Source organism: Delphinapterus leucas, chromosome 2 (assembly GCF_059928025.1).
Source record: "Delphinapterus leucas isolate spDelLeu-1000000601 "Yukka" chromosome 2, BTC_Dleu_Yukka2, whole genome shotgun sequence".
NCBI lineage: Eukaryota > Metazoa > Chordata > Mammalia > Artiodactyla > Monodontidae > Delphinapterus > Delphinapterus leucas.
In genome coordinates, this window is record NC_143130.1 from 20,744,317 (window position 1) to 20,770,750 (window position 26,434).

General features: G+C 45.2%; 1 protein-coding gene across 6 annotated transcripts in view; it reads right to left on the reverse strand.

Annotated features, from left to right (window-relative positions):
• The window catches only part of CELF2 (CUGBP Elav-like family member 2), a 309,637-nt gene that overhangs the window by 166,391 nt on the left and 116,812 nt on the right, over positions 1–26,434 (reverse strand). For 3 of the 6 annotated variants that reach the window (XM_089906516.1, XM_022580273.3, XM_030761776.2), the window contains exon 2: positions 2,285–2,481. In XM_089906516.1, coding sequence (XP_089762642.1) covers positions 2,285–2,481 — 197 coding nt within the window. Of the gene's footprint in view, positions 1–2,284; positions 2,482–2,638; positions 2,905–10,119; positions 10,217–26,434 lie in introns of those variants that run through there. The other 3 variants (XM_022580281.3, XM_022580279.3, XM_022580285.3) reach the window with 3 other exon arrangements.

Below are 26,434 nucleotides of genomic sequence, written 5' to 3' on the forward strand. Positions count from 1 at the left end.
CCCAACCCTGAAATAAAGCAGACCAGGGCAGGTTTTGGCCTCATCTCCCTGAGAGGCGAGATGGAGTATAGCCCATGAAGACAGATGAACTGGGCTCAAATTTCTACTCTGCCGCTTACTAGCTGGGTGAACTGAGCTATCTCTCTTAACTTTTTGTGATCCTCAGTTTTCTCATCTGCAAAACGATACTAATACCATCTACTTTTAGAATTCCAGCAAGAATTAAATGAGATAACTATGCAATGCTCCTAACATAGAGCCTGGTACGCAGCATGGGCTCCAAAAAGGTAAATTCCCTCCCAAGGCCTCCCTTTCCCTCCAAGACTCTGAGTGATGCAGACTGTTTAAATGAAGTTAGATATAAGACCTAGCGAATGGAGTTAAAATACAGAGTCACAAATACGGCCTGGTAAAGATACTGATCAGAGGGAACACCGGGGAAAAGAGGGCAAATGGTAGAAGAACTAGGCCAGGCATAAGCAGTTACTTGACTTAGAGAAAGGTCTTTTTGGCTAAAGTAGGACACGTGTAACCAAAAGCTAAAATGCACGTAACAAGGCATCGTAACAGTAAATGAGCTTTGATCATTATGTCGGAGGTCATTTTGAAAAATGCTGAATAAACTGGAATCTGCAGGCACGTTTTCCTAGTCAAGGATGAACTGTGGTTACTGCTCTCAAGCCCTGGTTTACTGCCTCCGGCCTAGTGTTCTGTGGGTGCCATTCTAGATGGTGGGAAGGCCCTTCTTTGCTAAGTCCTGAGCTTCAGCCCATTCATTATCCTGCCTTTGGATACGGTGAAAGTATTAAAACCAATTCTAGTGTTCTCCATCTGGGAACCACGTAGGTAAAGAGTTAAGGAATATGATCAATGAAGAGTCCCAGCATTGCCCTAATTTGTGATGTCTTTAATCCTCTTGATTTTTAAACATCTAATTTTCCATTTTTCAAATTATGGGACAATCAAGTATGTGATGACAAAATTCTTAAATATATTCTTTTGAAAACACTCTTGGTGTTACATGATAGGTTTTGAGATAGAAAAGGAGAGTCCTATAAACACAGGCATGTCTGTTCACCTTTACAAAATAGATATGATCTAGGGGTTTTAAAATTTCTTAAAAGGTTCCAGAAAGTCCTATCAGACCTCAGTAACTACAGGGAACAAGAAATGGACCAACGTTTCTCAGAGTCAGAGAACATCAGAGTTTTAACAATGACTTAGTCCTAGCCCTTCACCTTGACAGTAAAGAAGAGGCTCAGAGAGTAGTACGCGCTGATGTTCATACGCTCAACTAAAGTGTGTGTGTACAAGCCGAACAATGAGCTTGCAGGAGCTCTTGTGAGAGGCAACAGAGAAATAAAACAACAGGCCAGACAGAAATACCAAGGGGCAGAGAAACAGCAACTGTGAGACCCACAAAGAGATGGAGGGGCCCTGGGTACGAAATCCAAGAGATCAAGACCGGAGAAAGAACAAAATTACTAAAGCGAGGTTAAAACATGGACAGAGACCAAATGGTAGCAGCAGAGGAGATATCTTAACTGAAGTCTACAAAGGGCTTACAAAGGGTGACTCCAATACCCAGAAGCTTCAACCTGGACAGAGGTTTCCGGCCTCTATTTTAATAACTGTACCCACCCCTGCAGAATCATTCTCCTCTTAAAATGGAGGCAGTCACAGCCCCCAGATTGTACGCGTGAATCTTACCACTGCTAAGGGTGTAAACCAGAGGCATTTTTGAAGGTGTGCTAACTATTTCAGGCCACTAGGGTGCTACTTCCCGCCCCCAAAGGCACACTTCACTTAATGATCTCCATTTAGACCCCAAGAATTAATGTCCCTCCTAAAAGTGTACCCTTTATTCCTTACACCAGTGATTATCACTGTTTATAAGGTACTTCAAGATCCCCACAGCCTATGGAAAAGTGAAATGCAGCTGTAATTACACGGGCAGTAACAGAAAGGTAGGGGTAGAAAGAGCTCGGTTCCTCAGAGAGGCAAGCCACTGCCTAGAAAGTGACCTCAGGGAGGAATCACGCGCCCGGACGGAGGCGCGGCCGCGCCGCCCCCCGCTCCGCTTCTACCTCCCCGCATCCCAGGCCATCTGGTCCACCTGTCCGGGAAGCAGGCGGGCGGGGGGTCGCGGGGAGGGGGCCGGCTGGCCGCGGGGCACAGGGGTAGCGGGCGGCTCTCCCTCGCCCTCCTCCCTCCCGCGATTCCCGGGACGCCCAGGCGCCCTGCGCGCCCCTGACCGCGCGCGCGCGCGCCCCACTATCTGTACCTTTACTCTGGGGAGGGTTCTGACTCCGGTCCCGGAGGACGTTGATCTGGTAGACAGCTCCGTAAGGCTCAAAAAGTTCTTTCAGCTCCTTTTCCGACCAGGACCGGGGGATCTGTCCGACAAACATCTTAATGGCATCTGGGTCTGGTTGGTCTGAGTGATCCAAAGCGCCGTTCATCTTGTTGGCTGTGCCGTTACTGTCAAAAAGGGAAGCGGGAGCCAGAGTTAGGGCTGCAGGGTGAGGGACAGGAAGACAGAAAATCGGGGGTGGGGGCGGGGAGGCGGAAGAGGAGCACGGGGCAAAGTGCCTAATGAGTCGTGGAAACGTGATGAACTAAAACAAAGCACAGGCACCATTAGGTTGCTCCTCAGCGGCAGCGGCGAGAGCTCTCACTGCAGGCTGCTGTTCAGTATCGCCGCCCGACCCCGGGCGGCGCCCTGCCGGCTGTCACCCGGGGCGTGGACATCTTGAAACCCGGCTCGGGAGGCAGCTGCAAGTTAAGAGCAGGTCTCGCTTGGCTAGGCTGCCATCAAAGCACCCACAGCGTTATCAGCCCCCACACTGGCTCTCGCGTGGAAAGAAAGGCGGGGCTGGATTTCTGCTGGCTTTCCCACCCTTCCACCCCTTTGGGGAGGTTTTTGGAAGAGAGGAGAGAGGTGGTAATAATAAAGTCACATGAAAAGAAAATGAAACACTCGGCAGTCCGTCAGATGACTAATGCAAGATGCTGGTGATGAATTTGCAGAGCGCGCGAGGCATCCATGTGTGCATCAAATTAGTATGTTGTTGCTGCTCAGAAGGGAAAGTGCTCCAGCAATGCGGCTGGGTGCAGCCGATTGGCTGCCCACGCTGGAGAAAAGGGCCCGGGCGGGGAGGGGGCTCCCATTTAAAAAGCACGTTGTTTATGGGACCCGGGCACAAAGGGTTTAATTCAGAGAGGCAAAGGCGATCTCAGAATTGCCTGCTTTGTGCCGGGAGGAAAAAAGAAAAAAAGCAGTCCCAGAAAGTTGAGTTCCCGCTAAAGGACACTGAATATTTCAAATCTTTCACACTCCGTAAATTGCTCTCTGTATATCTGACATCCAGATGTTGCACTTGAGTTCTAAACAACCATACGTTTGGGAGAGAAAAGAGGAAAGTCTGCCTTTTCTTCTCCTAGCTTCAGTAAATATTTGGGGCCGATACAAAGGGCAAGACCATAAGCTTTTACATATCAATCCTCCTTAATGCTGTTTCCCAAAACCCTTATTTGAAAGAGACAATGCTTGTTTAGAACGTGCAATTCCAGTCACCACCATGTAAAAGGATGATGAAAGTGTTTATGTTTTACTTGGATTCCGCCCCCACCCCATCTGAGCTGCAGTATATAGTAAAGCAAAACCACATACCCTCTGTCTCCCCCGCATACCCCCCCCATGCACCCTAAACCCACCTACTCTGCCCAGCGAAAGGCTGAATGCCCTAAGCAGCATCCATCTGCAGTACTGTGCTCTTGACTCCCAGCCTGTGAAAACACGGTAAAATGCACTTAAACTCGGCAGACGTAGAACCTACAGAGCCTTGTCCACGACTGTCTCTCAACCCCCAGCCTCCAGCCCAGAAGGCAGAAAGAAAGGGCCACATGGACTAAAACTTCACTGCAGATGGTCACTTCACTGTAGCCTCAGGGTCACAGTAAGATGGTTTTCAAAGGCTTCCTTATTTCAATCAAAACCCATCAGAGCACCTTAAATTTGCTGTGAAACTAGGCTAGTCCTGAGCCCTTGGTGGTGGTGGGTGGGGGGGGGGGAGAGACACTGATGGCTAACAAACAAACAAACAATAAAACCTATGGAAAGGAGAAATCCTGAATTCAATTTAATCCCGAGAGGAAAATGATGGCAAATACTCTTCACTAGGTCCTGGCTTCAATTTCTCCTTCTTATCCCCCAATTCACCACTCTGTTTTTTAATCCTTGAGATAAGCAATCAGACTAACTTGAAGTGCTTCCAGAGCTTTCTCTAATCAACCTTATTGTCATAAAAAATGTTCTACAGTGTTGAGCACAAAATCTTCCCTCAACAATTTAGGTGTAATGCAATGCCTGCTTAGATTAGAGCGCGGAGCATTTAATCTCGTTCCTGTGCACCTCTACTGCTTTTCAAATCGCCCTCTGGGAATTCAATAAACACTTTAACCCGTGGAGCCCGGCTCGGGCAGGGCGGAGGTGGCAAAGGCCCACGCAGAACAGAATGTAGCATTCACAGCTCGCTGACAGTGTGGCAAGACTTATTTCTGGGACAGGAAAGGCTTGTGGTTACCGCTGTTGACAAGCAGCTAGAACGAAAAGAGGAAGGCGTTGCCACAGGTCCCAGCTAACAGAGAACGGAAGTTCAAGAAATGGGGCTCCTGCCTCTCGTCTGCACAAAGCGCGGTTAAGACAACTGAGGGGTCGGGCAGCAGCACACTGGTCCGGATATCTAGAGCAAGCATTCATGGGTCTCCAAACGAGGGGCCGTTTTTACTTTCTCAAAAGATACACCCTCACCGAGGTGCATAAAGGAAGGGACGCTGCAAAGAGGGTTTACGCCCTTTGGTCTTTATGTTGGTATGTGTTTATAATCCCCGTCCCCCCCCCGCCAGCCATCCTTCACAGGTGCCTTTAGATCTCTTGTACCCTGAGGCAGAGGCGTGTTGGGGCTCAGGGTCTGAATCCTGGCACTACCGCTTCCTAACTGTGCTGCCCTGGGCCTCAGACTCTTCATCTGTAAAATGGTAACAAACTCCACCTCATATAGTCATGTGCTTAGTACAGGACGTGGCCCCGGGTAAGTTGTCTAATAAGTGTTAGCTGTTGCCGCTGTTCATCTTTTCTGTGCACTTGTGATGCACTAGAAATGAATGAACATCACAAGCCTACTTTTCAATCCAATTTTTTTCACAGTATGGACTCAAACACAATTCATATCCTAAGTAATAATAATAATAACAGGCATCTTTCAGCGAGCACTTATATGCCAGATACCACGCTAGGTGCTTTAAATACATTATTTCTAATCCTTATAACGTCTCTATGAGAAAGTATTATTTTCCAGATGCAAACGTCTAAGAAATAAATTCCTTTTCTAAGATTACCGGCTTATACACTGTAGAAGTAGAATTCGAACCTGGGCCCAATGGGCTCCAGAGCACGGAACATTTCTAAACCATCACGTGGCCACGTATTGTATCAGGTCTGCTTTGGGCTGAAAGTGAACAGCTTATGGTAAATCTATGAGAAGTCAAGGCCAAGAGCAAGACCTACTGGTTCCCTGGAATCACACTGCCAAGTAACAGGCGGCACTATTAGGAACACATATACGCATCTCTCCTCTTTCTGTGTTGGAATTAGGGTGCAAAGGACTGAACTTAAGAGTCCATGAAGGCTACCTTACAACCCACATTTTCTCCATAATCGTATAACGTGTCTCCATCTCCACTGACTGCCTCCCTCTCTATTCCCACCGGATCACATCGATGAGCACCTCTCATCCGTATCTGCATCCTTTCCCAACTACCTGCCCATTTTGCAAACAAATGTTCCAAAGATTTGCATCAAATGCTAAGAGCATGCAGCCCCTTCCCTTAAGTAAATCCAACTATGTCTGGCTGTTACACAAATTCAAAATAACACATCTGGGACTTCCCTGGTGGTCCAATGGTTAAGATTCCACGCTCCCAATGCAGGGGGCCCGGGTTTGATCCCTGGTCAAGGAACTAGATCATCCCACATGCTGCAACTAAAAGAGCCTGCATGGCACAACAGAGACCCGGGGCAGCCAAATCAACAACAACAGCAGCACATCTTCCAGATCAAAGCATCAGTGGTCCTACCCCACTTGATGACCCCTGTGCTGCTGAATCCCACGCCCTGGACGCTGACGGTATCGCAGCAGCCTGGGTGACTCTGTTCTCATGTGTGGGAGCTCCTCCTCCTTTGGACGCCCAACTTTCTTCCCAGCTGATACTCATTTCTACCAGAGACTTACTGACTTCTTTTGTCCTCATGGGGCTGCAAGTGCTGACACTTCTAAGGAAGCCAGAAATCATGTCTAACAGTTAAACCTTTTGGAGGTACTTGCCAGAGGCCACAGCAAACCAATTCGATCTACACAGAGGCGTAATTATGGGAACAGATACCCTAACTCTCAGTAAGATCTTCTATTTACTGGAATCTGATCTCGGGCTTAGAAAATTAGACTAGTTCCCTTCCCCACACTCCCTAGCCATCCTCAGCCTCCAGGACAGTGCAGGAATTAGGTTCAAATTCAAATATTTATTGAGAGCCTACTCTTTGCCAGAAAACTTTGCCAGGTACAGGACACACAGCATCACAACAGCTCCAAGAAGATGGAATTATTATCCCTGTTTTGGAAATGAAGCAATCGAGAGTCACAGAGGTAAAGTGACTTCTTCAATATCACACCCCTAAGAAGAGGTGTCTGCAGAATCCGGACACAGTACGAAATAACGGCCAGTGGTTACTGCTTAATATCCCATGAACTGGGTTTCTCTAGGGTGATGTTTCCCTTGGACTCAGTGGCCACTGGCAGACCTGAGACACAAGCCATACCTCTCTGCTGGCACCTCACCTACAAACTGCAATACTATCCTGGACGCCAATTCCGCTTTTGCTCTTGGCCAAGTGCCAACGATCAGGCTCCCCCAGGACAGATGCCATATGGAATTGGACCACGAGTTAGAGAGCGCTGAGCCAGCGGGCACTGGTGGTATTGGTCTCAGAGCCAAGACGAAAATATAATGATGCTGGGGGAGAAAAATGACGGTGCTTACTCTTTGCTTTCAGCACTGGCACTGACCTACTTCCCTACTCTATTTTCGAGTAAAGAGGACTAGACCAACAGAGGATACGCAAAATCTTCTGAGGTTCCTCTAAGCAGCAAAATATTACAGAAATTACAATAATTGATTCAATGTATTCTTATTATTGTTATTATTTCCAGGACACAAGCTTTTATGAGGTCCAGTGAATGCAGGTTTCTTTTTGGAGAATGCAAACAAAAGAACTGATATTTCTATTCTTTTATCTTGCTCTCATTGGACAGCAACCTTCTGCATTACATCTCCATCTCCCTTATCTATACAAAAGGAAGAATAACAAACTTACAAAATGGGTATGAGAAATGCCAAGTGGCTATAAGTAATTTTATAAAAGTTGAAAAAAAGGACATCAAATGCCACCTTCAGAAGGTATACAAACCTGAAAACATCACAAAAAGATGCCTTGTCTTGGAAAAATTTTGAATAAAAGATAGCTAATCTCCTTGGTAGTTACAAATAATCTTATTACTCCTATAGTTTTTAATCCATCTTACTTTGGTCCTTGGAATATCCTGCGTCAGTACTGCCAACTGTGTGCGATGATGGGAATGTTCTATAACCCGCGCAATCCAACAAGGGAGCCACAAGTTATATGTGGCTACTACACACTCGAAGTGAAGTTAGGGCAACTGAGAAACGGAATTTTAAGTTTTATTTTACTTGAATTAATTTAAACTTAAATAGCTCTAAATGCAAATATAAGTAGTTTTTTTGTTTGTTTGTTTGTTTTAAAGACAAATAGGAGTTGAGATTCACCAAAACATTTCATCAGATAGTTGTGTTGGGAAAATAGGAACGAAGGGCCAGGAAAATGACACCAATGCTTGAGTCACCCGAGAGCTAGTCAGTGGGCAGTGGGCTGGCTGGCCTGGGTTCTCGTCTTGGCTCAGCATTCAATTAACTGTGGGATCCCAGGCTAATCATGTAATCACTCTGTACCTCAATTTCCTCACTTGTAAAACAGAGACACAACAGTTCCCATCTGGTTGTCAGTTTCTCTAATTCTGCGAGTGGCTGAGTGGCTGGTCGCTCAGGGCTTCTGCCAGAGAGAATCCTCTCTCTCAGTTCGCGCCAATTCTTCCTAGTATCTCAACTGCAGTCAGCAGACAGGCCACTCTTTCAAAGGGCCCGGGGACCATTTTTTAATATCCCTTGTACTTAAGTAATAGCCCATGAAGAAACAGGTTTTGTGTGGCGATCGCAGGAAACTCTCCAAGGCTGAGCTGCGTGAGGCACAAGCAGGAAGAACCTGGCGATGGGCCTGGTGGCGGGCAATGGGATGGTGTGAAATTCAGGAACGTTAACAGCCTGCTACACTGTCCCTGTTGTTGTTGCTTACTATTTAAGAACAGAATTCTCTCCTCGATGGATTGGCAACGTGGTGCGAGGGGTACAGCATCAGCTCTTTGTCACTCTGCTACTCGCTGGGGATCAGAGAGGGGCCCCGCTCCAGAGTTGCAACCTTCTACTCTAAACCTAACCCTCTCCATTTAAGAAGAGGCATTGGCTGTCATCCAACCTCGAGCTCTGGGAACTGCAGCTCCCTTTGAAAACACACCACTTCGGGGTCACCATGAAGAACACCTCTATCTCCTGTGCCTGCCTTTCAACACGGCACCTCTGCACTGCACCGATACAGGTGCATCTCCATCGGCGGGATCCTGGTGTTAGATTCTGGGAGACCTAACGAAACTCTCTGGGTATCAGCTTACTCAGCAATCACGATGAAACCAAGGCCATTCCTGTATCTACCTGGAAGGTATGGACATAATTTCTCACATGCAGCCAAAGTTCTGTGAGTCATGTCTCCACCAGCAGAGGTTATAGAATGGTAACAGGATGGGGCCCTCAAACTTGGAGGTGAGACTTCTGCAGATCAGCTGGTGAATTCACAGAAGATTACATAGATCTAATAAGACCCTAAGTCGCTGAAGGAGGCAAAGCCTCTCTCCAAATGGTCAAATTGTCAATAAATTAGTTGGTGCTCCTCTGAAGAAAAGTTCAAGTTTCCTGTAAGTACGCACACACGTAACATCTTCATCCCTGGGCTTTGACAAAACTTGAAATGAAATGAAGTTTATTAAGAATGGATAGCACATCGATTTCATTCGCAGATGACTAGGAAAGCACGCATTTGTGATGGGCCTTGCACTGGACGGCTGGAGTTAACGCAGGATTGCATTTGGATGCAGGTCTAAAAGTTATCCATTCGATTACCGGGGTAAAATGTAACCCTCATTCGTAGGAAATCATTCCTTCAGAAAAGGCCTCACAACACGGGTGTCTGGACTCACCAAGCGGAAACATTAGCTTATCTCAACCTGACTGCGAGTAAAAAGCAAAAAGCTAGAAAACCCCCCCAAAGTAGTAAATATGGAGGCATCCAGGGGGTACCTGAAGGCTGACCACACACAGCCCTCGCTGGGAAGGCAGTGAGGCATCAGCTCCGGACAGCCCCCACCCAGGGAACTCATTTCCTTCTGTGATTTATCAGAAATCGTTCCGTGGACTGCAGAGCAGAAGGTATTTGTATGGGAGAGTTCTTTAGATGAACTTTTAGAAATGGCAACAGGGAAATAATCATCACGCAGAAGATCTATATCAGGCTTCACCTTTTCCAAGTGCTGCTGGAGCACACGTTAATTAATCCTCCCACTCCAAGGGCCGCGGTCAGCGCTTCTGCCCCCACTGCACAGATTGAGCCAGCGGTGGCCGGGGTGGGGGGTGCACTCGCTCGGGGCGCACACCCCTTCTAGGTGCCCCCAGGCTGCTTCACCTGCCCACCGCTAAATGCTGCAGAATTCACCTGTTTGCTTGGGCAAGCACTTGCAGCTGGCCCTTCTGGATGATGGAGAAGACACTGGCCTGGCCTCCGTTAAGTAACTGAACCCGTGAATCATTATGAAATGAAGACGGGTGTGAGGGACAACTCAATACTGGCCCTAGCTTCCCAAACCGAACACTAATTCTTACCTAAAGTGTCTCTCCCCTATTCACGTTCCAGCAGCAAGTGATGAAAACGAGGGATGCATGTTGAGAGTGACGACACAGCTCCTGGAACCCTGCACCTGGGCTTTAGCAACTGTGCTTTTCAAGGCAGATAACTCCTGCTTCTACCGCTGCCTACGCTATTTTGCCTCGAGTTACTTATGCAAGAAAAAGAAAGCAATCGGGGCGGATTCACAACACTCTCCATCCACTGAAGAAATACTGGTAGTGAAAGTGGGTGGTTCACCTTTGTGGGATTTCAACCCCTACTCCTGCCCCCGCCCTGCCCCCAAAGGTTATTTGCACACAAAGCCGTTTTCTTACTCAGGTATTCAGGACCTGTCTTTTGTCAGGCACAGGTGTTTTTTTATAAACATTTTAAATTTTAATTTATTATTTTTTGGGGGGGGGAGCTGCGTTGGGTCTTCATTGCTACACATGCTTCATTCTCTAGCTGCGGCGAGCAGGGGCTACTCTTCATTGCGGTGCACGGGCTTCTCATCGCGGTGGCTTCTCTTGTTGCGGAGCACGGGCTCTAGGCACGTGGGTTTCAGTAGTTGCAGCACGTGGGCTCAGTAGTTGTGGCTCATGGGCTCTAGAGCGCAGGCTCGGTAGTTGTGACACACAGGCTTAGTTGCTCCGGGGCATGTGGGATCTTCCCGGACCAGGGCTCGAACCCGTGTCCCCTGAATTGGCAGGTGGATTCTTAACCACTGTGCCGCCAGGGAAGTCCCATGGTGCCGGGTTTGAAGGAGAGAGAGTTGAAACATATGTAATTTATGCCCTTAAGCCACTAGTAGCCACTGATCAGAGTCAGCCATATGTACAATATAGAATCAAACCACAGAACGCTAAGGCCCAGAAGAGAGCAGTATACACGGGCCCGCCGTCAGCCAGCCAGAAGGGATACATCTGGCCTTGGGGACTGGCATTCAGCATCGTGAACCATGCCACATCCTCGTGGTCCAATTTGCCCATGGCATCTGCAGTAATCAGAGCCACAGGATGATAAGCTATCCCTGAGTTGGCAGTGAGACTGAACGGAAACCACTGCAGCAAGGGAGCTGGGCCTGGAGAGGAAGTGGCCACAGGTGTCTCCCATCCCGTGGAGCATACATTAGAGACAGGGGACCTGAGCCACCTGGAGAAGAGTGCCACGCGGACCCATGGCTGGACGGCCGTCACCCGCACTGCTGACCCTTGAGCTCGGGGGACAGCCCAGGGTCCCACCTCTGCTCCCAAGGCCATCAGCTGGAAGCCCATTCCATCCATGAAGCCCTTCCAGGTCCTCTTTTCATCCTGGCCTCTGGACTATCTCCTCTGCTGTCACCCCCCTCCAGCATTCCTGTCACTCACTATTACTCTCCTTGGTCTCGTCTGATCAACCCTCCCATCTGACCCTCTCCAGCGACAGCTGGCAGAAGGCTCTGGCACCACCTGGATCTCAGCACCTTTACAAATAACCTCTTCCCGTCTCCCTTTCCTCCAGCTGGGTTTCACGTTCAACTTCCCTGTTTTTCTTACTGCCTCAAACTGCCCCCTGCTCCACCCCGGATCCAAGACCAGGAATAATGTCTTACACAGAACACGCACATGACAGAGTGATTGCTGGCCTGCACCCCACCCCTCCTCTGACTGTTGAACCTACGGAAACTGTCATTAACTGAGCCCCCAATTCGGCACATGGTGAGACTGTGAAATTCCTGAGGACAGGGATGTCTTAATCATTCCCTCAATGCGCATTTCGGAGGTGACCCCACCATTCAGGCATTATTCAAGGTGCTGGGGATAAAACACTGAATCAAATCAGGTAAAACTGCCTTTATGGAGCTGCTATTCTAGAGCAAGGCATAAAACGAGCAAACTAAGTAAATCTTCTAAGAGATTGGAAAGAGATCATTTCAATGGAGAAAAAATAAAGCAGGAAAGGGACATGGGAAGGGTTGGATGCCAGGGCACAATTCTAAATAAGGCATTCAGAGAAGGCCAGCACGGTGCCTTGAAATCAGTCTCAGTATAACCTCAATGCATATTTTCTGAATGAAGAGATTTAATACAGCGAGAAGTCTTAAAAGTTGTCAACATTCAATCACACACTACACAATCCGTCACTACGATCATAAAGAACCACGTTATCCCACCTGGAACTGTTGTATTGAACCTGGGGGTCAATACACCTATAACCAACGAGTTACTGAGTCAGGCCTGTTTTCCCTGAAATGCCCACTGGGTCCACTTGTCCTGGTGCAGGCACTGTCCGAACTCTGACTACTCTGATGATAACATCGTTGCAAAACCGTTCAGGGGGCTCTCCTACTTTGGACCAAAGGGCCAAGATTTCACTGACCTTTGTGCTGCCCTCGGATTCACAACTCTATCTATCCTTCCGTTAAATATTGATTATCTGTCCATTCATTATTCATTTCATCATTTATCAATGGCAAAATTTAATCTCAGGCTGCTCTTTCCTCAACCTGCCTCTGGCCTACCTTCCTCAGTCATAAATGATGTGTAATCAAGGAATACAACTTAAACTGAATGCCAGTCTCAGGGATGCAGCCAGCAGTAGAAGGGTGGAAGATGAATGCAGAGGGGATCAGTAATGCTGCTGTTTCCTTCCACTCACCTGGAAAATCAAAAGCTGACAGTTAATAAGAACTAACTATGTCATATTAATGACCATAGTTTAGATCAGAAAACAGAATCCATTTGTGAACAAAGATGTGTATTTCTGTGCACTTGCCATTTATGAGGTTCAGATGTACTTCTTTTTTTCTGATAATGCCTTCAACTCATGATTGTGAAATGCCAAAAACAGCATACCAAAAAAAAAAAGGACATTAGGACTTCCCTGGTGATCCAGTGGTTAAGACTCCGTGCTTGCAATGCATGGGGCGTGGGTCTAAGATCCTGCATGCTGCGCGGTGTGGCCACAAAGAAAAAAAATAATAATAAAAGTTTTTTTTTTGTTTGTTTTTAAAAAAAGGACACCAGAGCAGTCAAAACGTATTTCACAAAGTTTCTGGCCTGATGTTTATGCCCCTTAAGCCCTTTGGGGGAGCTTCCCAATCCTTTACTCAAAGATTTCTTGTTTTACGTTGGTAGGTAGCTGGGGCTGACTTACATTCTCCAGGAGTTCCCAAGGACAGCCGCCCAGCAGAATAATTAATTTGTGTAACGACTATCATGTCTCGTCTACAGGGTCACATTATGCTCAACAAATTCTGTTTAAGAACGCAAGGAAGTATATAATGCATTGTTAGGAAGAACTCCTTCCAAATAAGAAGAAAGGGAATCACTGCCCTTAAGGATCAGCTTTCAACTCTACTACAAACTTACCTAATCAGACTGACTGCCCTACCTGGGGGGGCTCCAGTAGCTGAGATCTTACTTTCTCATTCTAACACAGCTGTGAGCATCAAAACTCAAAATCTGTGGACCATCTAATTTGCCGTCGTCACATGCAGCAACCGATTTTGCCGAGATGCTTTGACTTTGGGGGAGGGGTATTAATTTTTATTAAGTATTCTGCTCGATTTTTTTTTTTTTTTTTTGCGGTACGCAGGCCTCTCACTGTTGCGGCCTCTCCTGTTGAGGAGCACAGGCTCCGGACGCGCAGGCTCAGCGGCCATGGCTCACGGGCCCAGCCGCTCCGCGGCATGCGGGATCTTCCCGGACCGGGGCACGAACCCGTGTCCCCTGCATCGGCAGGCGGACTCTCAACCACTGCGCCACCAGGGAAGCCCTCTGCTCGATTTTTATCTGCCTGTTTTTTGGCTGGGAGAAGTGAGAGAGGTGGGTGAGGACTGGGGCAGAGATGAGTCGTTTCTCTTGTGGGAGTTGGTTTTTCCAAAGTAAATTATGTTTGTTCCCTGATCAAGCAGCCAACTTTAATTCTTTCTCTTCAAGACATCACAAAACATGACGCTTGAGGTTTGAAAATGAGAAATAAAGGGCACATATAATAGATGATTGTGTTATCATTCACGGGACTAACCATGAATTTTTTAGATCTTTCTGTTCCAACATAAGAAAAGGTGCTGACAGGTTTTAAAGGGATTGCACTAAATTCCTAGATAGCAGTCCAAAACATGTGCCTCTCTGATAGTCTGCTTAAAGCAATGGAAAAAGAACTTTGCCAAGTTTGTGTAATTACTTGAAGATGACCTCCAGAATTGTATGCATGTCAGCTCTTTGTGTGTTTCCCTATGAGCAAACATGCTGGCTTGTCATGCTACAAAACTCCATTTCAAAAGACAAAGTCCAAATGACATTCCACTTTGCTAGTTTTTAAATCTCTAAATCACTTCTTAAGATGAAATCAATACCAAAGACCACATTCTGATTCGGAAATCTATAGGCCTTCTCTCTCTCTCTCTCAGCATGTCATAAATTCCATTTAGCATCTTAAATCACCAATTAAAATAGGCTTTGACATTTAATTTGCTTATTCCCTAAAAAAACACACCATCAGCTCTAACACCCTAAACAAATAAGAATAGAAATAGGATTATGTGCAAAATTATAAAGGCTGTTATTCCACGAGGCTGAATATCATATCAAAATTCCCCATAGCTGATTTTTTTTAAAAGCCATTTCTTCATTTTTTGACACTACATCTGGCACAATGAATACAGATGATCATTTGTTTATATATCTGTCTAACTGCCTCTCCCAAACACAGCCAGATGGAGTCTTTCAGAATCAAATTAATTTCAGATTAATTCACTCTGGACCCACTCCAGTTCCATGACTCCTTGCTTTGAAGCACCAACCAAACTGATGGGAAGTCATGAACTGAAAAGAGCACAGGTTCCTCGATATCAAGGGGGAAAACATGACACAAAGCTGGCGTTGCCTCCGTGTCCAGAAAGTGATCCATTCGGGCACCACAAGATGCCAGCCTAAGGCCTGGTCAACACTGCACAGTGTCAAAAGCATCAAGCAAGAATTTCCTCCTGGATCCAAAGAGGATCACGGTTAATATTACATCTAATATTCATAACGCCTTGAGAGGATGACAGTCAAAATGAGCAACCTAATTACTAACACGAGAACCAGGGAGGTCACGGTAAACTTGCCCGTCTCCGCGGAGCCAGGTGGGCCACTGGACTCGGGAGAGTGAATTCTCAACGCCCCAAGTGCAGAATCTCTATCTCGAGCTGTAGCTACTGAAGGAACCATCACAAAACGTAACCAGGCTCTGCTTGCTGTCAATCTCGGCGGATGCCTTTATTATCATACTTGTTTCAATTGCAATTTGGGTTTCCATGGAGACACAACAGTCAGCTCTAGAAAATTATAAGATAAATGTCAGGCAGTGATAACAGTGTTAATGAAGCTTCGGTGACAAGCAGCTCCGCGCTTCAAATAATAAGCTTATTTCTATTAGCATATGTATAACCTGTCAAAAAACCTGCGAGAGAATATTAAAAATTAAATAGCAATCTATCTACATTTAAGAGAGAGCGGGGAGAGACCCCTCTGGAGTGGCTTAAGTTTGGTGGGTCAACTTGAACAAGAAAAAAGAGAAGTAACCACTGCTTTCTTGGGAAAATGAGGCACCAGTCATGGCTCTCAATGATGCTTTAGCTGACATCCAGAAATGCCTTACTTCATCCAGCAGTGGAGACAATTTTTTCTTAAAATGTGGTTAAAGTAATCCCTTTTGTTTCTGGAAGCTAAGAGCTCAACTCACTAAGTCTGACGGTGACAGACTGTGAGCTTCAGAGACATATGCTACAACCAACCTTATGGTAACTGGATGGATGCATCCCCCTCTCCTGCTCCCCTCCCTAGGTTGCTGGATAACTATAATTGGATTGCTAGAATTCAGAATCCAGAACTATCCTTGACTAGTCTACAGCCAAACATGTACCACTGAAACTTTACCAAGAAGTATCTGTCAGATCACAAAAACAAAAGGACAACTATGGATTTATGTAAGTTGGATGCATTCCGAGTACACAGATTAATGCAGTGAGATGGCGAACAACAGCACAGTTCAAGGTAAGATTCCATAAAAAGAAACGGAAGGAAAAATAAGTTTCCTTTTATTTGGAAAAGATGATTTAAGAATGGAACAAAAGTTGTATGTTTTCTTCATGAACATCCTCATGGACCTTGAAAAGTTAAAAGGGTAACAATTCTGCAAATCAAAGTCTTTCCAGGAAGACACAAGAAAGACCTGTACATATAAACTTCTCCTTCACCGTTCATGCTCTCTGAACAATCCCTGCCATAGTGCCCATTATTATCTGATTCATTCCACCATATTTTTGTTCATTTATTTAACCGCTGTTCATCGAGTGCCAGGCACTGTGCTCAGAACACAATGATGAGTAAGACACTGTCCCTGCCCTCACATTTCTCATTGTTTAGTAGCTTGTACAACTGAATATCCAAGGTCTTGAATAAGGTGTCACAATGTTCTCTTCTGTCCAAAGTTTGGTCCTTATTGAAGTGACTACACAACTATGCTTTTCTGGGGTAAGGCAACGCTTTTTGCTACACCTCTGCATTGGGAACAGCTGGCTGCTGAAATCCTGTCTTTGTCTGGATCACTATAACAAAAATACAACATAGTGGGTGGTTTATAAACACCAGACATTTACTTTTCACGGTTCTGGAGGCTGGTAGTCCAAGATGAAAGTACTGGCAGATTCGGAGTGTGATGAGAGCCTGCTTCCTAGTTCCTAGATGGCCGCTTCCCCCTCTGGCCTCACACAGTGGAAGGGGTGAGGGAGCTCTCTGGGGTCTCTTCTATAAGGGCACTAATTCCATCATGGCGGATCCACCCTCATAACCTCATCACCTCCCAAAGACCCCATCTACTTAATACCACCACCTTGGGCGATAGGTTTCAACGTATGAGTTTTGGGGGAGAAACATTCACTCCACATCACGCTCCTTAACCACTCGTAACTCCTCTCCCTTCTCCCAGCTCCTCTCTTCAGGAGGAAAATTAATGGCGTCAAACCCAAGGTCTAGGATATAACTGGACCACGGTGCTAGGGTAGGAACTTTTGGTGCAGCTTTTGAAGAAGTTACAGGCGCTTGTTTCCCCAGAGAGGGCTGCTTTTTCTCTTTGGAATGCTCCCTTAACTCCACATGGCTGGTGCCGAAGGCCCTAGGGCTGCCCCCCACTCCCAGCTTTGCAAGATCTAGCATGGCAGATCCAGGAATGGCTTAAGCTAGATGCTCTGGTTTTGAGAAGAAAGGCAATCCTGAGTTTCCTAAGAGCTTCCCTACATTCTTTCCTCCCTAACTGAATTCACCATGAAGATGTGAAGACCCAGGGATTCAAGTCAGGGTTTGGTCCAGAAAAAACAGCCTCCGGCCTCCTTTTAGGTTAAGGCTTAGCTCATAAGGCACTAAGATCTTTCAGCTCTCTTGTGGCCAAGCTGGTTCTCTGAGTCAGGGGTCCCATACACAGTGTCCCCCGGGCATCCGTCATGGTACATCTGCAGGAGTGGTAAAGCTGATAGAGGATTCCAGAGCTCAGAAGCCTCACTACCTCACTCCACTGCAAGGAATTAATGTATCCTTACCTCAAGGCAAAATAATGCAAAACAAGCCAAAAACTATCAACCACAACAACAAATCTCTATAATATTGTGACGTACTCTCATACTCCCTGGTTTCTCTTCCTGTTATCCCACCCATGACATGAAAAGATATGAAAGGAGAAACAATTCAAGAGCACACAAAACCCAAAACACTAGCAACATAATTCTTTAATAGGGCCAAAGTGGTCCTCTGAATCCAGGGGATATACAGGAAGAGTCATGAGGTTTAAATTTTATAACTCAACTGGGACTGTGGGACTTGAGATCGAAAACTTTTCAGTTGTAAATCAACTCCTAATACTATGTTACTAAAAACCGGGTGAGGAAACATCCATGGTCAAGGAGACAGAGATTATAAACAGCATGCCTTTGTCTCATTAGTTAAATATCCTTTTACCCTGTCAGAGTTCATGATTAGGACTCCTCATTTACTTTTCCCCCTGGAAAAACGTTGCACAACTTCACATCACTCTTGTAAGGTCTTGGGGAGTCAAAGAGAGAAGCTGAAAAGTCACCTACAATGATCACTGTGGGTATTTTTTAATTGTTGAAATAATTACTGTTATCTTTAATAACAGCAACACAAAGCATATCACAATAGTTCTTCAATTTTAAAATGACAGCTCTAAACTGGGGCAACCAAAATTACAATCATAATTTTCCAGAATTGACAATATTTGCTAAATAGACTCCTTGAGGAGAAGGACGTTATATACGTGGGAAATAAATAGGAGATGATAATTCGAGTGTGGCACGGCTTTAAAAGGGAGTTCAGAACTGAAAGCCGAAAACAAATTGCTACCTAGGTTTTTCTTGTTGTTGTTGAATGTTGCGAGGTTTGACTACATATAGGCAGCTCAGCTTCGGCTGATCTGCAAGGCAACCATGATTTGAAAAGTATCTTAGATTCTAGGGTTGTATGCTTGTTAGACAATGGCATAAGGCAATCAAATCCAATTAAATTGAAGAGGAATTCCTGTATCAATGGAATCATTAAAATATGACCATGAAAGAAGCCTTTCCAACAATGCAGAATGGACAGTAAGTTCCTCTAGGACCTGGAATGACAGGGTTCATGTTCATACGAAAATGGACACACTTTACTATGCTGGAAACATGCACGGAGTTAGTAACTGTGCCCAACAATAAAGATGAGAACCATGGAAGGTGTGATACCTGGGATCTTGCTTTTAGCTCCATGCTTACTTTGAAAATCACGATCTGTTGGTTGGTTTGTTTCTATAAGGCAGAATGAGGGAAAGCAAGACTACTTGGAAAGATTTATGTCTTATCTTACTGAAACCGACAACAAAATAGAAACACTACCGATACTGAAACCCAAAAATGCATCAAGGGCAGGAAGATACAAAAATATTAAAAACCACCACCCAAATGGCTCTGAAAACAATTTTAGCTCCCCTCCCTGGGTCATAAGGTACCAATTCTGGAAATCACATTTCTCCTGGGAAACAGAACTGTGTGAGGTTTCGTGTGCACACAGTCTTGTGAATGTGAACAGGAGAAAGGCAATTGTCTGGAAATCCGCTAACTAGACAGTATACACCTGAGTGAATGGACACCTTAGGACGGAAGGTATTCACATGGCGGGGGGTGGGGGGCAAGATGATGAGGAAACTTCCTAATTACGTACCTACGACCCCACACATGCTGTGACAGCAGCTTGTTTTTGAGGCTTCCACACAGAGGTTTCATTAGCAACCCAAAGCATCGTGACGTCAGTGGACAGCTTGGCAACGTTCCACCCCCTCACACAGGGACTGTGAGTGCAGAGCATGGAAAGATCCAGAAATAATAGGAATGCCAGAGGTGTCCTGAAGCCACACTGAGAAAGTTCAAACCCTTGGTGTTCATTTCAGACACTGCATCTGGAAATCCCACCTCGTCTGGCCACGGGGCTCATCTTCATGTGTACTGTATTTGGAAAGAATTTGTTCTCGGGGCATTTTCATCTAGGTGCCCCAAAACCTCAAGATCTGTGGGTTCAGCTGTGTGGGAAAGTCAAGCCTCACCAGCTGATGAAGACGCAGGCAATCTCCTTAATATGCAGGTTAATAATTTAGCTGTGGGTGGGAGGGACTGGAAATCAGCAGAAGGTTCCCTCTGGTCAATGGGTCACTCGTGATAAATGGGTTCTAGCTAGGAGTCAGTTCACCTGTGAACCGGGAATGGTAAGATTTACTAAGCCAGTTTTTGACTTACTAACTGGTCATTATTATTGACAGGTTACTAGGGCTGTTTTGGGGGTTGTTTTTAAGATAACAATTGCTAACAGCAAGGGCAACTGGTTTCACTGACTGGAGGGAGATACTGCCTTTTTTTCCCTTTTCTTAATTAACACCAACATTCAAAACCCTGACAGAGATTAAGGGTGAAATAAATTATGGAATCACTTATGTGTGAAACCATACGTTATTAAAACTACTCTAAATGGGTCCTTAATCTAAATAAAGATGGCCATTTTAGGAAGCCAAGCATCTCAGGAATCAGAAAGGACACAATGTTATTCTGACCCAAGACATCAACAGTGTACCATTTTGCCACCCAGCCAGAGTATCAATTGTCCTAGACTCTTATTAAAATTCATGTATGTCTCTTCTGCTAGATGAGTCTCAGCTTCAATTATTTACAGCCCTATATTTCTGTTGGTTAAAGACAGGAGAAATAAGCAGATTGGGCAAAATTCTCTTCTAATATTTATACGTTGCCTATTCTAACCAGTCAGCAAAAGCAACTCCATCTGTTCTATGCTATGTAAATGAGTTCCAGGACCACCTTTGGCAAAATCTGAATGAAGCACGACGCATCACGGTATAGGGTTCTCTTTGATGCTAAGAATATCGACTTGGGGATGGTGGGAATACCTTTCCCTCTATTAGTTTTAATACAAGGGATCTCAATGAACAATTAGGAAAAGCACTGGAGTCTCTCAATAAACCAAGTCCTTGCCATACCAGGTCCAGTCTCACTGCTGCTTAACTTATGCAAATAAACAAGAACAGGTGTTTTTTGGCACCTCCCACGGTGCTAAGCTCTAGTCCTCCTTTAATGTAAAATTTATTTGAACCTAACACCTGTACACTATTTCTGACACTGTCAGGCCAATTGTCCTTCTGATGTGTGGCTCTTGACAGGAAAAGAAGGCACTAGGTTGCCACCGTGACCACTCTCCGGCTGGGAGGAAGGACATCTCCCCACGTGTGACACCGGGCACGACTCTACATGGCAGTTTTACACACTGTGGTCAGGTGTTCATAAAAATAAATTTTCAAGTGACACAGTCACTTGAACTCTCCAGCTATGCCATGGAGATAAGGACAATCAGAGCAATTTCCTCCTAATAAAATCAGCAAACAGTGATTATATATGTTTCTGTAACTTAAGAGTCACACTCCACGCAAGAGAAATGCACTTCCTCACGTTTCTTGCCATGTGATTACGAAGCACCGAGCTCAATCGTTCTAACAGGCTTACCCTACTTAATTAACAGGCATCCTGATTTGTATGCACAGGGGCCACACTCAAAAAAGGCTTATGGGGACAAGCTTTGCATGAGCCTTTTATTTTTTAATGACTACAGAAGCTCTTGGGGCCCATCATATTAAAAGAAACAAAAAAGGAGGGAAGTAGCATTGGTTTTTAATTACTTTTGCCTCTGAAGCTAACAATCTCAAAACGAGAGCTCTTTAAACATTCAGCAATCAACTAAACTGCAACCTTTCTGACTTGGCCAGCCAACAGTTTTCTGTCGGTACCACTACTGCTGGCATCGTGATGATTCCTCACTAAGAGCAAATGAAAAGTTGCGATTCCTCTCCCCAAGGTATCATTCCTTCACAAAAGCAAAAACCTGAAAGTCTCAAGCACTAGTTTCACTTGAATCCATCACCTCCTGTTCATTCCTATGGTCATCACCCTAGAGCATCTCTGTGCTTAAGCAATGAGCCTGGCGCATACAAGGAATCTGCAGTGGATGCATGGATGGAGGGATGGATGGAAGGATGGATGGAGGGATGGATGGAGGGATGGATGGAGGGATGGATGGATGGGATAAACAACTAGAATACAGTAATCTGTCTCTTAGTTCAGGTACTGACCTTAAACTCTAATGACTTTTAGTAACATTTATTAAGGCATTAATAAATCTGAAATACCATTTTGTAAAACTGAATACTAATTGTAAAGCTACATTTACCATTGTGGGTCCACCTTTTTCTTTTAAATAAACACATCCAATCTAGGTCTGACTTCATTGCCATGGCCCTGGGCTGGCGGTTAACTGCTTTATTTTTTCCACCTAAGCGATGTCAGGGAGATCAGGAAAAGATAATACTATATGGATCAACACACTCTGGGTTGCGGCTGTGGACTGTAAAAGGGAGATGAGTTATCTACTGACATGGAGAATCAGGTGCCTCTGGCCTCAGAAGGAAAAGAATCCTAAAAAGACCTAGTCAATGATAGAAAAGATTCCTTCCTTCAGGAACGTGAAGAGCAACCATCCAGAGACAGACAGAGCACATGAATACTTGGCCGGCGAGGACTAACGGAATGTGGTGCACAGAGCCAGACACTCTTCTCCCATCCACTCTGTGTGTCACTTCCCTCAGCCAGCTAAGGATGCATTCGTGGCCTGATGGATGCACAGGCCACACAGGGATAATAATAAATTGGAAAGGGAAAACAAACCAAGTTCCGTGTTTAGATTGTAACAAAAATGTTTCCTCCCTATGAATGCATGTAAAACACTACTTACTAAGGTACCATTATCTGAATGATTCATTCATTCATAATTGATTGTTTTCCTGAGTGCCTACAAGATACTACAAAACATTTCTAGGAAGTGTAATCAATGGAAAAGAGGGAGGGTTTGATGATAGCCAGGCTCAAGTTCAAATCCCAGCTCTGCAGGCTTCTAGCTGGGCAAGTTACCCAAGTCCTTCAGCTAGAGAATGAATGCAACGAGGCCTGTGTGCTGTTGTGAGGATTAAGTGAGCTGTTTTAAATGTTAAACCACGCGTGGAAAGAGTGTAGGTGCCTTCTCATTGTTCTTTGATTTTTTTAAGTAATATCTGGAAAATGTAAAAATGCATAAATAAAGAATAAGTGTTTCTCATACAGGGTAAATAGCAGTATATAAGAACCATGACACCCCAAGCACCCAGAATGCTAAGTATAACTTAACTAATATCGACAAAGATGCTAAAGAAAGAAAAATAACAACTTCTTTTTACTATATAGAGGCCTGCCTGGATTTTCTACTTGGCTTAGCTGTGGCTGTTCCACTTTTAGGTTAAAGGGAGATCGCTGTTTACCACCCTCTCTCTGCAGTCACCGTGCATCTCTCCACAGCTCACTTCCTCTCTCTACTTCCTGCCTCAGCATCCCCACCCTTCTTCAGTAACTGATTTGAGAATACAGATTTCCCCAAGCAATTCAAGCCTTTAATATCTCCACCCCACCAATTGGTTCTGGGTGAACAATTCTACCTGATTCTCATATTAAATGTAATCACTCACTAGGCAACAGCGTTTGCAAACATGGGAGTCCTATGTACAACTTGCCACTCTTTGCTTGGTCAGCACAAAATGTGTTGCAGAGCCGCTTATGCATCCTGATGCCCTCACAAACCTATCTGAAGCACAGACAGCTTTCAATGATACATAAAAGTATCTCTGCCACACAGATGCTGGAGACTCATTTATGGACCAATTACAGGACTGGAGTGGCAGCAATGTTTTACATTTGTTCTGTTTCGTATTTTTAGCCTGGGCTTTTTTCTTTTCGTGGATTATGGTAAATACAACATTTGCTTCCAGAATGTGGGACTTGCTGGGATCATAAAGGAAAGTGCCTGACAAGCAGATTACCTTGGGCTACTGCACTGTGGGGATGGGGATGCAGACAGTTACGCTAAGTGGCTGGATGTAGTCAAATTCAAGTTCTATCAAGCTGCCTTGGCTTCAACACAGAAATCAACAAGGGAGCCTTGGTGTGTAGTGTATTTTCAACTCCCCGCCCCCGCAATCAGCACAGTTAGAGAGCTTTGAGAAGATGCTCTAAGAAAAAAAAAAAAAGAAAATCAATCAACGTTTCTGTAAATTTGTTCCTCAAGTTTCTTTCCTTTGTAAATTGCTTGCTCAAGATGAAACTAACAAAGGAGTCTGGAGAACAAAGTAAAACAAGCAGGATGATTCTACCGGAAACTACATACTGCCCATCTGTGGAGCCAAAGAGTAAACACTCTGCACGTAGCACTCTGCTCTGTCCTGAGCAGATGACATCCCACAGCTAAATCTATTAAAGCAACAACAAACTATAAGTTGGACATTTTGCCTCCTTGTCCAAATACACAAATCACTATGAGCCTGGGGGACAGATGTTTTTTCTTCTTCTCTTAACATGCCTGTAGCCTTTCCGACCTTGCCACAGACAAGCAAGGTACTGAGCTGTAAACGCAGAGCTGAGACTGTCTTTCAGAGGCAATTACACTGAAACTTTGTTCCAATATCAGGAAATGTGGCATTTTCACGAGATAATGCCCATATGAAGCACACCAACCAGACGCCTAGAGAGTGAACCTGAAAATGAAAATGTTACACGTAGCTGGGCATTAACACTGGAAATGCTGTAAGTAGCTCTCCTGGTCCATACAGGGATGCCACTGGCGTATGGCGGTGCCGTGACTATACTGTAGTATTCAAAGAGCTGACTCCTGCATGTCTGTGCATTTTATTGACTAGTTTCCCTTTTTTGAAGAATAATGTAAAGACATTCCACCCCCACTCTGATTTTGTTTTTAAGTCGGAGGTAACCTTCAAAGAGAAATATAGTTGAATAAAAGATGACCACAGAGCTTCCCTGGTGGCGCAGTGGTTGAGAGTCCGCCTGCCGATGCAGGGGACATGGGTTCGTGCCCTGGTCCGGGAAGATCCCACATGCCACGGAACGGCTGGGCCCGTAAGCCATGGCCGCTGAGCCTGCGCGTCCGGAGCCTGTGCTCCGCAATGGGAGAGGCCACAACAGTGAGAGGCACGCGTACCACAAAAAAAAAAAAAAAGATGACCATATATGCAAAGCTATTTCTAGAGATTTCCAAATATAAAGAGATGTTCGGCAAAGCACTGAAAAGATTAAGGGAAGACCTAGACTGGTGCCTTAGATGAGGGTTTTGAACTCGGGAATAAACAGCATGAAATACTGCCGGGTATTCACGGGGCTAAGGTAACCAATGTGAGGGGTGCAACAGATGAGAAATAAGGGAAGAAGAGAAAAAAAAGCGGCATGCATATTAGAAAACTTCCAACTGATTCATCTGGGGTGAAAATCATTCCAAACGCAGATATCCTACGTGCTGATGGAGGTAGCAACACAGTAAGGGCAAGAATTACCTGGCTGGAGGGTAAGTCAGCCAGGCCAACAGGTAACGTGAAGAGAAAGGAAAAAGAATTGAGACCTCAAGCTGCAGTGGTAGGGTCCCCAGGACCTGGAGAGATGTGAATGTGCTTCTTTCCAAGAACCTAGCACTTCAAGGGTTTGAAAATTTCAGGACACAGGCTCACCTCAGCGATAACTGCAGTTGGGTTCCAGACCCCTGCAATAAAGTGAATACTGCAGTAAAGCGAGTGGCACACATTTTTTGGTTTCCCAGTGCATATAAAAGTTATGTTCACAATACATCTGTTAGTCTATTGAGTGTGCAATTATGTCCTAAAAAATAATGTTCAGGGCTTCCCTGGTGGCGCAGTGGTTAAGAATCTGCCTGCCAATGCAGGAGACACAGGTTCGAGCCCTGGTCCGGGAAGATCCCACATGACGCGGAGCAACTAAGCCCGTGCACCACAACTACTGAGCCTGCACTCTAGAGCCCGCAAGCCACAACTACCGAGCCCAAGTGCCACAAATACTGAAGCCTGCGCGCCTAGAGCCTGTGCTCTGCAACAAGAGAAGCCACGACAATGAGAAGCCCGCACACAGCAGCGAAGAGTAGCCCCCACTCACCGCAACTAGAGAAGGACCGCGCACAGCAACGAAGACCTAACACAGCCATAAATAAATTAATAAATTTATTTAAGAAAACAATGTTCATACCTTAATTAAAAATAATGTATTGCTAAAAAAATGCTAACTGTCGTCTGACAACACAGGGTTGCCACAAATCTTCAATTTCTAAAAAAGAATGCATTATCTGCAAAGTGCAATAAAGTGAAATGCAATAAAATGTAACTCTATACTGGAATCATAATTACTAAAAAGCATCAAAATAGTTTATTGAACTCGATGTTAGGATTACAAAAAAGTGACAGACAGAACCACCTTAGGAATCGGCAGGCTAAGGGAAATATCTTTATCAACTTAAATACGGAAGAAACGTGGAATGCATGTGTGACAATTAGAGGCACATGAGACAGAATAGAAGAAACACGAGACAGAACAGAAGAAATAAAGAAGCAGGTGGAAGGAAGTTCTCCTAGGAGAGGGAGGACATGCCTTGGCTTTACTGTAATCTCTTCCTAAACGACCTGACCTTCCATCTCACCTGCCCATTCATTCCACGCACCACTGCCAAGTTCTTTTTTCCTACTTATGTGTTTATAAGCCCCTGAGGTCACCACTCTCTCAGGGAGAGCCCATATACTTTTAATCTTGACATTCAAATTCTTCACCACTGGATCCAACTGAAAATTCCAGTTCTTTCCCTATTTCCCCTACAA